General features: G+C 56.9%; 1 protein-coding gene across 20 annotated transcripts in view; it reads right to left on the reverse strand.

Moving 5' to 3' along the window:
- Positions 1-16,882, reverse strand: part of LRP8 (LDL receptor related protein 8) — a 77,602-nt gene that overhangs the window by 22,572 nt on the left and 38,148 nt on the right. For 5 of the 20 annotated variants that reach the window (XM_059374798.1, XM_059374790.1, XM_059374794.1 and 2 more), the window contains exons 4-10: positions 11,305-11,433; positions 7,878-8,261; positions 6,831-6,953; positions 5,854-5,976; positions 3,844-3,921; positions 2,550-2,669; positions 2,344-2,469 (exon numbers count right to left, since the gene is read on the reverse strand). In XM_059374798.1, the coding sequence (XP_059230781.1) occupies positions 2,344-2,469; positions 2,550-2,669; positions 3,844-3,921; positions 5,854-5,976; positions 6,831-6,953; positions 7,878-8,261; positions 11,305-11,433 (1,083 nt within the window). The remainder of the gene's footprint in view (positions 1-2,343; positions 2,470-2,549; positions 2,670-3,843; positions 3,922-5,853; positions 5,977-6,830; positions 6,954-7,877; positions 8,262-11,304; positions 11,434-16,882) is intronic. The other 15 variants (XM_059374803.1, XM_059374799.1, XM_059374796.1 and 12 more) reach the window with 8 other exon arrangements.

Below are 16,882 nucleotides of genomic sequence, written 5' to 3' on the forward strand. Positions count from 1 at the left end.
AGAGATGATGTTTCAGGGACATGACCAGAGATGGCGTTTTAGGGGCTGGCAGGGATCAGGAGGGTTCCTGTGAGCTGGGTGTCATTTGCACTGGACTCTGAAACAGTAGCAGGGGTGGGGTGTGTGTAATATACAGCACGGGTCATATACGTGCAATGGAGACAACACACGACAACCCATGCACACGAAAAGCCATTTTTAAACTTAGGAGGCTATTTTAGGAAGTTCACTAGTGACCGAGACATTCCTGGCTACTCAGCACGAAGGTCACTACCCCAGAGGCCTGTGAGGGGCCAGCACTGAATTCCAGGTTTCCCTCCTGTGACCTGGTTCTACTCTCACGTCCCAGCCCCTGCACTTGGAGCTACCTGGGCCTTCTCCCCCTGTTTTCCAGCAGACATTTCTGTAGGCCGCCTGGTCCCTGTCACTGTGCATCTGTGTCAGGCTAACGAGTTCCCTGGGGACCAGGGAGGACCAACACAGAGTCCTGTGTGGCCTCGGCCTGTGACCTGCGTGTGGTGATGGGGCAGGGGCAGGGAAAGAGAGGATCTGGTACCCAAAGAGAGTCCAGAGAAAGGAGAACTCTGGGTGTAGGAAGGAGAAAGAAGGAGAGCCGAGGTCAAAGCCCTTCCCCTGACGGTTCCCTTTTCTTTGTCCCAAAACGAGAGCAGCAACACGATCCTCTGAAGGCAGGAGCTGGGTTACAGGGTATCTCGAGGTGCTAGGAACCCAGTGTGCAGGTGGCTGGGATTTAGTGTGACTGCGCTTCAGATGTTCCTCTGCGGGGCCTTGTGATGACGCGGCAGTCATGTGTTGTCTCTGCTGCACGTTCACAGTCTGTGCATGGAGGACACGCGTCCCTTGGGGGGATGGGGGGGCAGCGAGAACAGGCAGCATGGGATGCATGACGCGCTAAGGTACATGTGGCATGGGGCACAGTAGGGGCAGTAGGCTTTGGGTTTGCAGGCTTTGTGTCCCTTACTGTGGCTGCACACCATGCATCGTGTGTGTGCGTCTGAGCTCCGCTTGTGCGTCCGAGGGCCTCCTCACAACCCCCGCTTGGATGTCAACACAGCTTTCTTGAAAACTCGACATGCTCAAATCAAGCTACTGTTCCCCCGACCCTGCTTCTTGCACCATCTTTCCCAGCTCCGTAGATAGCAATCCTGTTTTCCCAGGTGTTTGGCCAAAACCCTTGCCGTCATCTTCGACTCTCTTTTTTTAACTCTCACATCTTACATTCAATGGGTATGTGAATCCTGTTGCTTCAAAATAAGTCTTAACCTGCAAAGTACGTCCAGTCTGCCTGCTTTGTATCATTCACACTGCAGCACGATGGTCCTAGCCACCATCACCTCTTCTGCATGACACAAAAACCTCTTAAATGGTTTCCCTGCTTCTTGTCTGTCCCCTACAGTCTCCTCCCAGCACGGCAGCCAGAGGAAGCCTTTGGAAATGAAAGGCACAGCACACCCCTCCTCTACTCAAAGCCCTCCAAGGCTTCCCCCTGACGTGGGATGACAGCCCTTATGATGGTCTAGAAGACTCTGTGATCTGCCCAGAGTCCCCTCGATGACTTCATCTCCTGTGCTCTTTGCTCCAGCTACGCCGGCTTCCACGCTGTCATCGGAACACACCCCGCACGCTCCTGCTTTAGGGCCTTTGCACTTTCTGTTCCTTTGGCCTGAAATGTGGTTCCTACTGATAGCTGCATGTCTCCTTCCTTCACCACCTCCAGGTCTTGACTCAAATGTTACTTTCTCACAGAGGTCATTCCCTGACCACTCTGTCTGAAACTGTACTCCTCTCTGCCCTTCTGGACTTCCCTCTCCCCTTCCCCGGGTTGTATTCCTCCTTAACCATGACCACCATCTGCCATGCTAGTTCACTTATTTATCAGATTTCTTTTTTTTTTTTTTTTTAAATCAGATTTCTTGTCTGTCCCATGCACCAGGATGTAAGTCCCAAAGAGCACGCAGGGATCTGTGTCTGCTTTGCTTACTGCCGAATCCCCAGTGCCTAGAACGATGTATGGGTCCGTGCATGTCATGCCCTCTCCTGGGAATGCCTGTGCTGTATGCGTGGCCTGCACGGTCAAGCATGTGTCCATACATGGTGTGACTGTGAGTGCCGTGTCTGTGATATACTGGGTGGCTCTGGGCAGGGTCTGTGCAGGTGTTTGTGTGCAAGGTACACTTATAATCCAAGCAACGCATGTGCCCCCTGCTCCGTGTGTATGTGTGTGTACCTGCATACCCATCTGCTCCTCACAGAGGTGGCGGCAGCCGGCTCTCTGCAACCCCATGGAGCTGTCCCCGTACCCCCACCTTGAGGTGCCCATACCGACAGCCTTGCAGTTCTTGGTCAGTGTGTCCATCTCGTAGCCGGGGTGGCACTCGCACTTGAAGTAGCCCTTGTAATTGACACAGATCTGGCTGCAGGCATCAGGGTCCTCACACTCGTCGATGTCTGCAGGGATGAGCACAGGTCAGAACCTATAGGGTGCTCTGCCTCTGTCTGGGGGAGGGGGAGGGTGGGGAGGGTCTCACCGCCACAGGTCTTCTGGTCCAGGAGTTGGTAGCCTGCTGGGCACGTGCACTCAAAACCAATCTTGAGGTCCGTGCAGATGTGGGAGCAGCCACCATTGTTGTGCAGACACTCATTCAGCCCTGGGGAAGGACACAGGCTCCTGGGGGTTCAGGAGTCCTGGCTGGGGAGGTGGGGGCAGGACAGGGGTAGGGCCTAGAGCTGAAGCAGAGACTCCGGGCAGCAGGACCCCCATGGGGCCAGGATGCTCTCCAGCTGCACTGAGCCGCAGCCTTGTTAACCAGGTGACTGCGCAGAGGAGGCTCAGAGAGAGGTGCAGGTCCTTGCTCCAGGCTGGACCCAAAGACAGGGACAGAGTGGAACTCAGGTCCTTTGCCTCCCAGGCCAGGGCTCTGTGTACCCGGAGGCCAGAGGCAGTTAGGCCGCCTGAGGTCTCTCCTTTCACAAACACAGGTCTCACAGCTCCTCCTTCCTCGTGACCTCATTGTGCAGGGACCACCTCTCACCCTCAGGATACCTCAAGAACCCCTTCTGCCCTTGCTTAAACATCTCCAGCCTCAAGGAGCCCCTTCCCTCCCAGGGAAGCCTTCCTCACTGGACTGGCCTTCCTGAAGCTTTTGCTCCCACTCCAGCTCTACTGGCTGGGGCTGGCCAGAGTCTGATGGTTCCCTCTGAGTCTCCTTGAAGCGCTGATTTCTGACGCCCTGCTATCCAAGTGCCTTCCTCCGGACACATCCCATCTGTCCATGTCCCGACTAGGACAGGGCCCAGGGCTAGTTCACTGCCGCCCAGAGGGAGTCTGAACAACAGAGACTGACCCCACCGAGCTTGTGGTTATCTAAGACCCCAGGTGCTTTCTACACAGAGCTGCCGCTCTGGCACTTCTCTCCTACCGTGAAATATGATGGATTATTTCCACCTTCTCCCTTCTCAGCTCCTATCCCTCCTTTTATACTCAATCACAGGTCTGGTCCCATTGCTTCAGGGGCTGAAGGAAGCCAGAAGCTCATCGGGTCTCCCCACCCTCTGCTTCCTCGCCCCCTGTGGCAGAGTCCTAGGGGAGGTTAGGGAGGCCGGCACCAAAGCTCACCATGTCCTCACAGCATCTTCTGAGCTTTGGGATCACAGGTTAATTCTGCAGGCCAAGAGAAGGTGCCCTGCCACCCTTCTACCCCCCCAGGTTCATGCACCACCACTGCAGCCAAGCCAAGCACAGCTGAGCCAAGCCAGTTGTGGCCATGCACACAGCTGGTCTGAGTGGTCCGCCCCAGGCCATGCACAGCGGCGGGTGCCCACCTCCAGCCCAAGCCATGCGTACGGATGACTCCCCTTTACCCCTGGGCCGCCTCCTGTTTCCCCGGGATGTTGGTAGCACTGAAAGAACAAGATCACAGCAACCCCATGACTGGAAGTTCTGGGGGGTTGGGGGTACTCAGCTGGGTCCAGCCCTGGGAAAAGGCCCAGTCCCCTGGGGTGGGCTGAGCCACGGCAGCTTTGAGGGGCACTCTGTGGGGCACCACCTCCGGGAATCTTCGGTCACTCCACGCCTCCCCTGACCTCTCCCACACTGTATTATTCCCTCAGTGCCGTCCATCTGTCTGCTCTGCTCACCGCTCGCTCACTGCCTCATTCACGCACCCACTCGCTGCCCCCTCCCTCTGTTCGCCGACCCCCTCCCTCTGTAGGTAGCAGCAACTCCACAGCTGTATTTACCAAACCCTTGACAGACTAGCATGTGTAGGATGGTTCTGAAAAGGGAAGAGGGAAAGCTCGAAGTGGCTCAGGTTTCTCTGATAGAGGAAAGCACAGAGTCCCTTCGGGGTGAGAGAATGAGTAGTGGGGCCTCGTTGACCGTGCATTGGAAGGCCAGTGCCAAAGCAGCGCCTGGAGGGGCTTCCCTGGGCCTTCCCAGTGCTATCTATGCTGGAAGCGATTCTGCTGGGTGCCTACAGGGGAGGTGGGGGTGGTCCAGAAGCTACCATGGAAGGGAGGGGCAGAGTCACTCTCCCCAGCACATGCGTGTCCCTGCGTACATGCTCCCACACACTGGTGGGCGCACAGACCCCACAGACAAATTCCCACGGATGCAGGGACACACAGACACAAGATGCAGTCCCCTTGCCTTACTCCAAGGAGGAGCCGTGGACACAGACACTGGGCTCTCCAGCACACAGACACAAATACATGCGTACATACTTCTCTTAGATGTGTCGTGCAAAAGACCAGAAAGAAGAGATTTAGTAGGTTAGCAGCCCCTGGCTAACTCCAGACCTGTGAGGGGTGAGGGGGTTGTTGGTGGTGGAGGCTGGGCTCCGTTGTTCCCACTTCCCTATTATCTTTTGCTCACGTTCCTTCCTCTAGGACTTTTCCTGGCAGGGCGTCTGAGGGAGCAGGAAGGCCTAAGATGAGCGCGTTCCCGCCAGCTTCGGTGCAGGCTAAGTGACCTGCAACCGACCACGCTGCCTTCCAAAACCAATTTTTAAATCTCCAACAGGGGTGAAAACATGCTGTTCCTGGGGAGTTCAAGAGAACGAAACTCCCCGGAATCTTCAGACTGGCAGCCTGGTCTGCCAGAAAGGTAGGGTTGGATATAGGCTCCGTCCTCCCAGGAATTCTGGGCCCAAAGCTCTGAGCTCAGACATGAACCTTCCTGGAGCCCACAGTGGGTTTCTAGCATATTCTGTGGGCTGCTCACCTCACCTACAGCCCAGACTCTCCTGTTCTTTTCAGCCTGGAACCCTCCCTCACAGCTCTAGCTCTAGAACAGCTGCCTCATCCCGCCCTTTACTCATGTCCATCCTGTAAGTCTTCTCTCTCAGAAAGCCCAAGCTCCTTGGGGCTCAGGATGGTGTCGCCTTCTTGTCACCTTCTGCTGCTGGGTCTGCCTTACCCTCATTCGGCCTAGCCCAAGCCAGGTGGCTTTGGAATGTACCTCAGTTGGCTACTGTCTGCTGTCCCCTACCTCTCCCTCTCTTCCTGGATTCCTGCAGAGACTAGAAGGCCTCAGAGGCCAGGACCCTGGCTAGGTTAGCAAAGGTCTCAATGGGGAAGGAGAGAGGAGGAGAGGCCGAGTTTGTGAGAGGAAGCATAACTGAGCATCTGGGTTGGAAAGGAAAGGCAGCTTGATTTGTAGAGATGCAGAATGAGGCCACAAGGCAGAGTCCCGCCAGAGGACAGTGCACAATTCCAGAGAGAGAGGGTCAGAGCAGAACGTGTGCAGAGGGGCAGGTGTGGGCCTTGGCCTGGATGCCAGGAGGGGGCATGGTGGGGCTGAGTCCAGCAGGCAGAAGGAGACAGGTACTGTACCACACTCTTTCAGAGGTTCATCCGACCAGTCCCGGCAGTCTCTCTGAGCGTCACACACTTTCCCGCCGTCCACGCACTCGCCACTCTTACACTGAAATCTGCGGGGGCCCTCACATGTTGATTCTGTCGGGCCGGACAAGAGAGTGGACAAGGCCTGTGAGACCTTGGGCAGGGAGGGCTAGGCTGGTCTAGGTCCGTGGGAGGTGAGCGAAGCTCCAGCCCCAGTCCCCATAGGTCTCTAAAGGACCCAGGATAGACAGTGGGACACGGGGCTGGTGGGAGTTCTGCTCTCAGAAGGGCAGAACCCCAGGAATAAAGTCAGGATGCCCATGTATCATTTAGCTGGGCAAGGCTGGTGGAGGGGAGGGGGCGATATGCCTGATCTGGCAGTTCTGGGCCCTGAGAGGAAAGTAGAAACCCTAGAGAGACCCTGGGGACTGGACTGACCATCTGAGGGGGACCTGTGTCCTAGAGGCCCTGTATAGGGGAGGCTGCCTCACTGCCTAACCCTTTATCCATTTTCCCAGATGACTTGTGGTCAAGGTCCTGGTTCCTACAGGTGGGGAGTGATGACCAGAGGCAGTGTCCCGCCAGAGGACAGTGCACAAGTCCTCTGAAGTGCACAGAGAATGAAGGGAGCTCCCTGGGGACGGAGGTTATGCTTACGCTAGAAGAAAGCCACGTGGAGGCTGGGGCGTGGACAAATGGTGCGGGTGGACTTCCTGCAGTGCCTTCTCATGCCCCACCCCCCCCAGGCCTCTTTGAGCTTTTGCAAAGTCCTTTAAAATCCTGTTCTGGGGCCAGCAGGACCTGCAGGGAGTAAATCTGGGTAATTTAGTGGCAAATGATGCTTTGGGGGTACACACATCTCAGGCACCAAAGGGAGACCTCTCTGAATTCTGCTCTCTCTGGAGTTGGGAGAGTTCAGGGCTCTTCTTCGGGGAGGGTGTCACCCCTTTGCCTCCAACCTCACGCACCCTGCAGGCAGCCGGCTTCATCACTCCCATCTGGACAGTCCTGTTCCTGGTTGCAGCGCTTGATTGTAGGGACACAAGTCCCTTCCCCACACTGGAACTCGTCCCCACGGCAGGTCCCCAGGGCTGCCAGGAGAAGGCAAAGCAGGAGGGTCAGGGCCAATGTGGTATTGGAACAGCCCTCCTCCCACAGACCCCAGCCCCAGCCCATATCCACGCTCGGCAAGAGAACCAGGGGCTGAACTTGGGAGTCCTCAGAGGACACCTGGCCAAGGCACTTGCAGTGTACAGATGGGGAGACTGAAGCTCAGAGAGGGGGGAAGGCCTCACCCAGGATCACACAGCACTCTGGCTGACAGAGCCAGGACTGAAACTCAGGTCTGCTGTTTTCTCATCCACCGCCTCTCCCCAGGGCCACCCACCCACAGCACACCACTGCCTTCTTTTCAGAATCGGTGCTCATGTCTTAATGACTTCATCCCTTCCCCAAACCCTTCCTGAGCACCCTCTGCATGACGGGGACTAGGTGGGACATGGGGAACCCAGACACTGGGAAGCTCCCCATCCTCTAGGAGCTCAAGGGGCAGGAGGGAGACTGAGGAATGAACAGGTGACATTACAGTGTAGTCTGTGCTGTAGGAAAGGGCTGCTCCGGGTGGGGGGGGGGTGTACCCAGCCCAGGGTTGAGGCCTTGAAGGACAAGCGGGCTGGCAGGGGCGGGGCACAGGGGCAGCTCCTGAGAGTACCAAGGTCTGGGGCACTGGAGCCAGTGGGTGAATGCCTGAAATGGGGAAGGGCAGGGGGCGGGAGGCAGGACTGGGAAAGCAGGACCAGGGAAGACCCTGGGCCTCTGGGGTCAGACCTGAGCTGGGCAATTTAGGAGCCTGGGGACCTCCAACCTAGGGACTCCACCTTCCTCAAGTCCGTGCCCCACCTTAACCCAGGTAACCCGGGCGGGCAGGACAGGTGGGTCCTGGCAGCCGGCGCCTCAGGCCGGCCGGGGAAGAGCAGCGGGGCCACGCGGTACGGGGGTGGGGGGCGGAGGCTTACGGCAGTCGGCCTCGTCCGACTTGTCCTTGCAGTCGCGGTCGCCGTCGCAGCGCCAACCCAGGTGCACGCACTCGCCGCTGCGGCAGGCGAACTGGGAGGCCGCGGCGCAGGCGGCGGGCGCGGCGGTGGCCCCGGGGCCCGCACGGCCGCACAGCTCGGCCGCCTCGTCCGAGCGGTCCTCGCAGTCGAACTGGCGGTCGCAGACCCAGCGCTCGGGGATGCAGGCGCCGCCGCCGCCGCTGCAGCGGAACTCGCGGGGACCGCAGGCCGGGTCGGCGCAGCCGCGCTCGTCGCTGCCGTCGCCGCAGTCGTCGTCGCCGTCGCACACGAACACGGCGGCCAAGCAGGTGCGGTTGCTGCACTGGAACTCGTGCGGGGCGCACACTGCGCGGGACAGAGAGCCGGTCGGCCCTGCTGCTGCTGCGGGGGGGCGGGGGGGGGCTGACCCTTGCCCACCCACCGCGGGCGTCCTGCGGGGGGAGGGGCGCCCGACAGCACAGGAGGCTTCCGATCCGGGGCCATGCAGGGGGACTCAGGGCATCGCGCCTGTCCACCCTGAGCCTCGCAGCCTCACTGGGAGCGAGAATTCCCGTCCCCCCACGGCCAGCAATGCAATGGGGCTGGGAGTGCTCCTGCTGCGGGGTGCTGCCTGTCTCCAAGGGCCTTGTGATGTTCCCAGGAAATAATACCCAACGTGACCCCGACCCATCCCAAGGAACAAGATCTGGAGCTGTTTCCTGATGTCATGACTCAGCTGCCTCCCCATCCCCATGGGCCCGCACCAGCCAGGCTCAGTCCCCTGGCCTGGCATCCAAGCCACTGGCACAGAGCCACTGCTCCACCCGAGCTCCTGGTGCCCTGGTGTCTGCCATACTAGACCACTGGCCCCCCTCTTCACTTCCAGGCCTTCGTTCAAGCTCTCCCCTCTGCTGGGTGCTCTCCTCCTGCCCAGCACTATCTCCGTATATCACAGTGACCAGTTCTCATCCTCCAGGGGCCCAAAGCCCACCTCTTTCATAACACACTTATGCTTTCCTACTTGGCAAGCCTCCCTCTACCTCTGTTCTGCGTGCCCTTCACAGCACGTTCAAACATCTGGGTTCACATCCTTCTGTCTCCCTCACGGGGACCGGCTCCAAGACTGATCCCACTTGGTCTGGAGGGCCTGGCACAGAGCTCCCTGTGGGGGGCGGGTGTGAAGTAGATGGATGCCAGACAGGCGGGATGTTGAGGAATAAGTAGGGATGGGCAGTAGGTAAGGACACAGGTTGCTGGCCCTGCCTGGGGCCCTGGGCTTCCTCTCTCTAGTGAGCTGCCCAGCTCAGAGGCTGAGGGCTTTGGAGACCACCAGCCCAACTGCTAGTTTATAGATGGGAAAACTGAGGCCCAGAGAGGAGCAATTTGTCCAGGGTCACACGTAACCAGAACCCTGGTTTGGAGCTCTTCCCTCCTACTCTGACTACTCTCAGCTTTCTGGTTTGCTCCTCCTTTCCTGGAGGGTAGGCCATTTTCAGAGCAGCGACCTCCTCATCTCTCTGCTTGGTTCCTCACACAGAGGCTGTGGCTGGGGGATGGGGGGTGTGGTTGGGAAGGGGGCTGCAGCCTTGGGTAGGGCCCCCGTGGCGGCAGCACTGGATCTTTCCATGTGGGGGCGCCAAGAGTCTGTTTTTATTTGCTGATAGAACTATGTCATTTTTCATTGTTATTGGACATAAAATAGAATGATGTCTTCAGCTTCGCAATGTACGCAGCTCGTCATGTGTTGCCGACAGCTCTATCAAGTTTCTGACAGCTGCATTTTTTCCCCCTTCTGGGCTTTTGGGATGTTGGGGCACTGGTGGGGAAAGCACACACTGCCTTGTGGTGTCTGCCCCCAAGATTACGCAGATGCATGCCCAGATTAGCTCCCCTCTTCCCTGCCAGACTCGGCTTGCACGTGTCTGGGGGGGAAGGGCTCACTAAGTCGTTTCCTTATACTGAGCTCTCCCTGAGGTCTGAAAGTTAACGGCTTCAAGAGTCCTATTCTCAGACCTGCATCTAGAGAGTCCACTCCCAGCTCTCAGAAATGGAAGCAGCTCTGGGTCAGGGAAAGAAGGAAGAATTCTTTCTCCTCTGCCTGGGTGGTTGGGATCTGTAGCAGAGGTGTCCGGTAGGACCTTCGAACCACCCTCCCGTCACCCGTAATTAATGAGGACCATGCCTGCCACCACATGGCCTAGTTAGAGATACTCCTGCCCGTGCAATAGCAGCTGATGGCCCTTAGAAATGAGGAAACATCTGATTATGGGGAGGGGCTAAGTAGGGAAGAGGATTCTTATTGGCCAGCGAAGCCCCGCAAAATTATCACAGCTGAGGAGACAAGCCAGTGCCATCGCTAGGGCTTTGGAGCTGCTGGCCGAAGCCAGGATCTCCCCCATACCCAGATGCTTCCTGCTTCAGACACGTCAGAACTCCAGACTTGGAATCTAGAGTGCTGTGTGACTCAGAAGGCTCCAGAGAGATGGCATTTCCCCTGGGCCAGGGAGGATGGGTAGGATGTAAATATAGAGGCTGGGAGAGGGAGGGGGGTGCGAGGCAGCAGTGGTTGAGTTCCTGGCAAAAGCCCCTATCATACCCCAAACCACCCACATCTCAGCCCAGCCTTGCAGCTTAGTTATCGGCAGCCAGTCTGTCTCCCCTATTAATCATGGGCTCCCGGAGGAAGAAGCGTGTAAGATTCACCTCATCATCCCTTCCAGAGCCTGGCTCCAGGCCTGGCACACAGTAGGTGTCCATCCAATTGACACAAGCATAGCCCCACTGGCCCAGGACCCGCTGGCCTGCTCCCTGGGAAGGAGATAATCCTGTGTTTGAAGCTCAGTGATGTGGAACTGCCCCGGTGACCACTTCCATCTGTTCCTGCTGAGGCTGCTGGGGATGTCTTCCCGCCCTGTGACATTCGTGCTGGAGTCTGAGATTTCAGCATCAGATGTCCTTCACACTTCAGGAGTCTGCCCCTCCCTCGCCCCCAGCCCCACCAGTACCCCCCACGCCTGAGCCCTCGCCCCCTGCCTTGGCTCAGAGGTCGGTGGAGACGGATGGAATGGATGAGCAGATGTCAGATATGATAAAAATACTCCTGGACTTGGCTGTCCATAGCCGGATTTGAATCTCGGTTCCACAACTCAGCTTTGGGTGCTTTTCCTCGCTTGTCTGAGCCTCAGTTTCCTCACCCATAAAATGGGGATGACAATGGCTGCTCGTGCAGTGATTGTGAGGATGAAAGCAGGAAACATCTTTCTAGAGCGCCTGGCCATTACTAGTGTCCTGATCATTACTCTTTGCTGTCCACCCACCAAGCCCCGAGAGAAGGCCCCTCCCCAAAGTGCCTGCTGCTCCCCGAGGCTGCCCAGCCACCTTGCAGGCCCTGGGACCTAACCCGACTCACAGGTGGCACAGCCGGCCTCGTCTGCTCCGCTTTCACAGTCCTTCTCCCCATCGCAGCGCCACGAGGCGGGCACACACTTGTGGCTGGCGGGTCCACAGCTCAGCTTCTCTGCAGGACACACCTGCTTGGCTGTGGAGACAGACACACGCACATGGCTTAGCCAAGGGGGGACACAGGGCATTGCGCCAACCAGTCCTCCTGCCTGCCTCAAGCCGCCTGGCCCGAGGCCCTGGGAATCTGTCAGGCCTCTCTGTTCAGGGTCCCAGTTTCTTCATCTGAGAAGCAGTTACTATCTAGCCCTAAGGCCCTTGGAATCCTACATCGGATCCCACCACTTCCTGTCTAACACCCTTGTACAGGCCCCTGGCCCCTGGCAGGCAAGTCCCTCCTCCATCCACCTCCCATCCTCCAAACATCCCTTTTGAGCTCCAGTAACATGAAACTGCCATGCCCTGCATGCCTCTCTGCCATTTTCCCGCCATGTGCCTCGGGGTGGAACATGCCCCAGTTGGGCCTCGGTTCGGCTTCCACATCAGTGCCTCAGTGATCTGAACCTGAGGATTTGGAGGCCTTGCCAAGGCCCCAAGAGCAGCCTCGGTATGCCCCGTCCCCCTTCCCCTCCCCCAGCAACAGTGCCGGCTGTGGAGAGCAGGGCTGTGCGTGCGGCAGGGCCCAGCGGGACCACACAGCTATAATTACTCCAGCAGCAATCAGAGGCTGACTCAATCAGGGGCCTGGAGCCCCAGGGCTGATTCTCAATTTGGAAGAAAGAATGAGAACCCTGATCAGGGCTGGGGATGGCTCTCATCCTGAGAGTCCCAGGATGACCCACGTGACAGACCCAGCTGTGGAAGGCGGGGCTGGCTCCCTGCTACTTGCCAGGGTGTGAACTCTGTCGTCGCCCGGAGCTGCCAGGCCCGGAGCGAGAGGCTCACTTACTTAATCCGCACAACAGCCCCTGGCAGGATGAGGATAATGTCGAGGCCTCCATCCTGGAGGTCGAGAGGGCAGGGGCTCTGGAACCTGGCTTCCTGGGCATCAATCAGGTCACTCACTGGCTACGTGACCTCAGTCAACAGCCCTCACCTCGGTGCCAACAGAGTGGCAATGATACTATTCCCTAGCACGTGGGATTGTTAGGAGTCCCAAGTGAATGTCTGTAAGGCACTTAGAACGCCCAGCCCAGGGCTCACTAAGGGTTAGCCACTATAATTCCCCAGATGAACAGATGAAGACTTGTTTGTCCACTCAGTGAGTTTCTACCTAGTGCGGCCGTGTACAAGCCCTTGTGGTAAGCACTGGGGTGTAGTCACACAGCTGCTAAGACTGAGTGAGGGTTCTAAGTCAGCTGTGTCTGACGCCTCACACTTGGCATAGTCTGTTGCACCTGCTGGTGGGGGGGTCACTCGTGTCTCCCCCTCAACTCGGACCAGTTTCCCCTTTTCTTTCACAGCTGGGATGACAGGGCACCAGAGACAGAGAAAAGGCTAAGTCGGGGGAGGGGGCAGGCATTGGAGGCAGGGCCCTCAGACACTACTATGCGAAGGGAGAGGTGTACCTGGGACCCCAGACTTCTCCCTAGGAATACATTTTGTGAAATATGAGGCAACTCGCCAAGAATACAGGATTCATGGGATTCATTTTCTAGAAATTCCCCTTCACAAATAACTGGTGTGTAGGGCCCTAGAGAGCGCAGACACACAAAGATCTTTTACAAAGGCTGCCTTGGGGCCATAGTGCAGGGTGGTAAAGGAGGTCTGGCAGCTGGGAGGTGGGGCCCTTCCAGAGCCCCTCCATCACCCGCACACCACAGGACCCCTGGAAGCACAGGAGGGAGCTGAAGTCGGCCAGTGTTGCCCAGACTCCTGACTGGGGGGCCGTGGGGGCTGCCGGAAGTGCAGGTTCCTGGGCCCGGTTAATAGCAGACAGAATCCAGACTTTGAGGGCAGAGCCCAGGAATCTGCATTTCAGTAACTCCCCTCTACCCCTGGGAGATTCCCATGCACCCCCTCTGAGAATCACTGGGTTAACATTCTGCAAGTCTAAAAGATACAGAATATTTTGTCTCCTTTAAATTCATTGCCATATAAGCAACAGAGGCTTCCTGCATGTCTGCAAACTCCTGAGAGAGGAACGAGACAGAAGGACAAGGTGACCATCTCCCCCTGAGCCAGACCGCAGGAAACAGAACTTCGCAGCGGAGTTGGAAGGAAGCCATGTTTGCTGAACACCCACGCTGTGTCAGGCGACTCCATTTCCCATGCGGCCCACCACCTCCCAGGTGAGCAGACCCTTCAGGCTATGTGTGCCAACTCCAGGGGTGCCCTTCAGGTAAGCACTCCATTTGACAGAGGAGGAAACAGGCTCAGAGAGACCAAGGAACTGGTCCAAAGATGCACAGCAGGTGAAAGGCAGAGTCCAGGTTCCTCTGATGGTGGTGCTCTTTCATCAAAACCGACATGCTCCTGTGGGTAGAGGAGTAGCCTGAACCAGCCCCAAACTCTACACCCAAATGCCCAGGTGACCGAAAAGGCCCTTGACCATCCTCCCCACCTCTTGGGGCCTACTTCTGCGGACCCCAGTGCAGCAGGCAGCCGCTTGAACTTTTAATGAATATTTATATAGTTAATTGCATAACCTTTCAGCAAGGACAATGATTAAACAATCCGTCTGCTTCCTTTCTTTATTATTAATAAGACATTTGCTGTGTCCTTAAATAGACAGCTCTAATTACAGGCTCTGGAGGATTCCGCAATGCCTGACAGCAGCCTCTCCTACCCTCACAGAGCCAAGGCACTGTCCTGGAAGGCCAGGACACAGAGGTCACATCGAGGAGTCCCCACTAAAGTGATAGGAAACAGAGGCCCAAAGAGGGGAAGGGACCGCCCAAGCTACTGGATGCCCAGTGTTCCAACCTCCTCTCTCTCCTAGAACCTGACCGTCTCTGCTGTCACACAGCTCTTCCCTGAAGCTAGGATGGCAACCTCACTCTGCAGGCTGTGGGGTGAGGCCTTCTCACTGCCTGCCTCTGGAAAGCTGACCCGGGTAAGTGCTGATATGCTGTGTCTCCTCATGAGGGAGGAGAGAGCCATGACTACCTCCATTTTACAGATGAGGCCAGCAAAGCCCAGAGAGGGTAAGGTGTTTGCTGAAAGTCCTGTGGAGAGAGGCCAAGCTGGACTTCCAGCCTAGATCTCTGATGTATAAACGCACTGTTTAACTTACCCCCATGTAACCACTGCCCATGAGAAAAGCAGGCCCTGTTGGTGCTCCCAGGACCTCTGGGCTGGAGAGGGGTCACCAGAGGAAGGAGGCTCACTGGGCCTCTACTCAAGTAGGGTCTGCAACATGGCTGCCTAATGTCCACGTTGAGGACAACTGAAGCCGAAGTCCCCTCAGGCAGCGTGATGCAGGAGAAAGAGCATTAGTGAGTTCTGGAGTTGGGCCCACCGGGCCTGCGCCCATCCACTAGCACGCAGGTTCCTCGGCCAGTCACTTAATCTCTCTGCACCAAGGCTCCCTCTGAGAATGGGGCTACAGAACCTCCAGAACCTCCTCTAGGAGGTTTAAATGAGGAGACATGGAAATCTCAACACACGGGGCCTGGAACAAACTCAGAAACAGTTGCCCCTGTTTCATCTCATGAAATGAAAACGCAAGGGGCTGGAAGGGGCTCGGCCTTGGCCTCGGGGATGCATGTGACCACAGTTCACAGGGCACCCCCCCCCCGGAGCCTTTCTCCGAGACAGACGCCCCGAGGAATGCCCTGGCCTGCTGTCAAGTGTCCCCGAGGTTCTGAGAGGCAGGCGTGAAGAACCCTGCGGCCTCTCAGACTCCAGGAATCCTCCAGGGTCGGTTGGCGATGTCCTGGAACGGCATGCCAGAGTGGCTGGAGGCATTACCCGTTCCGGGAGAATCCTGCCCCAGAAATCCAGTCCACCGGCGTTCTCTAATTTATGAGTTCACAAATTAATAAAAAGAGAAATGTCTGTCGAGTAAAAGAATTGAAGTGTCTGCCGGCTGCTTAGGGAGCGGGCTCGTCTGCAGGGACGGGACATGCGAGGCTGAAGGGCAGACGACCTCCAGATGGGGACGGCCAGCTCCAGGAGGACCAGGGAGCCAGGCGGTGGGGCTCCCAGTGTCCGGCTGCTGTCCAGGAAGCATGGCATGGGGCCGCCTCAGTCACACACAGCTCCTTCCTGCGGGCTCGGGCAAAGTACTCCTAACTGGTAAGCCTCTAACTTGCCTCTGGGCCTCAGAAAACCTCTGGACCTCCATCCACTTGGTTCATCAGTAAGGTCCCCTTTCCAGTGGAAAGGCTCAGAGATGATGAATAAATTCCCATTGCCAATGAACAGTGCCCAAAGTTGCCACTCACTCACCTTGAACCAACCTCCCCTCCCCTACACCGTACCCCTCCCATCGGTTGCGTGAAGTTGGGTCAGAAGCCGTCCCCAATCAAGGGAGCTATAATTAGACCTGAAATGCCACTTTCATTAGGCAAATGTCCCAGGCTTTCCTACTGTGACTCCTGGCTGTATCTGACAGACACAAATCCCAGAACCAGAAGGAAACTGAGCCTGGAGAAACCCCAGCTAGCTAGGGGCAGACTTCACAGTGGGGAAGCACAAAAATGGAACATCCTCCCAGACCCCTTGCCGTCTCCATGCAGACCCCCTCCCTTATTCTAAAATTTTAAATTGCTGTATGTGGAAGAGAGGGCCTGGAATCAAAATACAGCAATGAGAGTAACACTGCCAGTTACTTGTGCCCTGACAGTTTGCCATATTTTTTCCATTTCATCCCCGTAACCCCTGCAAGGCAGGTGCCATCACTCCGTTTTACAGATGAGCAAATGGAGGCTCAGGGAGACTGGGCAAACTGCCTGAGGTCTCATGGGACCTGGACCCAAACAGATCACATACCCACCAAACCCACTACACTTTACTGCTTCCTGTAATCTTTGAGCTGGCAGATGTCCTAGGAACCTGGTAGGCTATACAGGTGAACCTGGTAGACTATGGGGGTTGCTATGGCAACACTAGTTAAATGGGCAGTGGGTTGGCTACCAGCTTCCCGGCCTGTTGCCAGGTCCTGCTGCCCCAAATTTTGCCAGACCCTTGAGGTCCCATTCTGACCCACCTCCTCCAGGCAGTCCCCTGTCCCCCACAGGCCTTGCCCACCTCTGAGCAGTGTAACTTTGCACAAAAAGTGGGATCCTGGGCCTTATGCCCTAGCTGGAAGAAAGAAGGTCCTAAGTGTACAGGAACTCTGTAATGTTAGAAACTGGGGTCCAGAGACAGACAGGAAAGTGTGCAGGATCTCATAGCAAACTCACTGGGAGAGCCCAGGGCAGGGCTGGGTTTTCTGACTCCCAGGGTGCCATCTTGACTCCTGTTCCCAAGGGCATTCCGTCAAGCCTCGGGGAGAGCCTGATGAGCCTGCCTTTTATCACAGAATGCCGATCAGTCACAAACAACCTGTGTGTCTTGTAAGCAAGGCCCTTGACTTCTCCAGTTACTCAAATGTCAAATAACAGTGCCTTACAGTGGGTACAAAACAGTCCTGGGAGGTAGGA

This window comes from Mustela nigripes, chromosome 14, assembly GCF_022355385.1.
Source record: "Mustela nigripes isolate SB6536 chromosome 14, MUSNIG.SB6536, whole genome shotgun sequence".
NCBI classification, from domain to species: Eukaryota; Metazoa; Chordata; class Mammalia; order Carnivora; family Mustelidae; genus Mustela; species Mustela nigripes.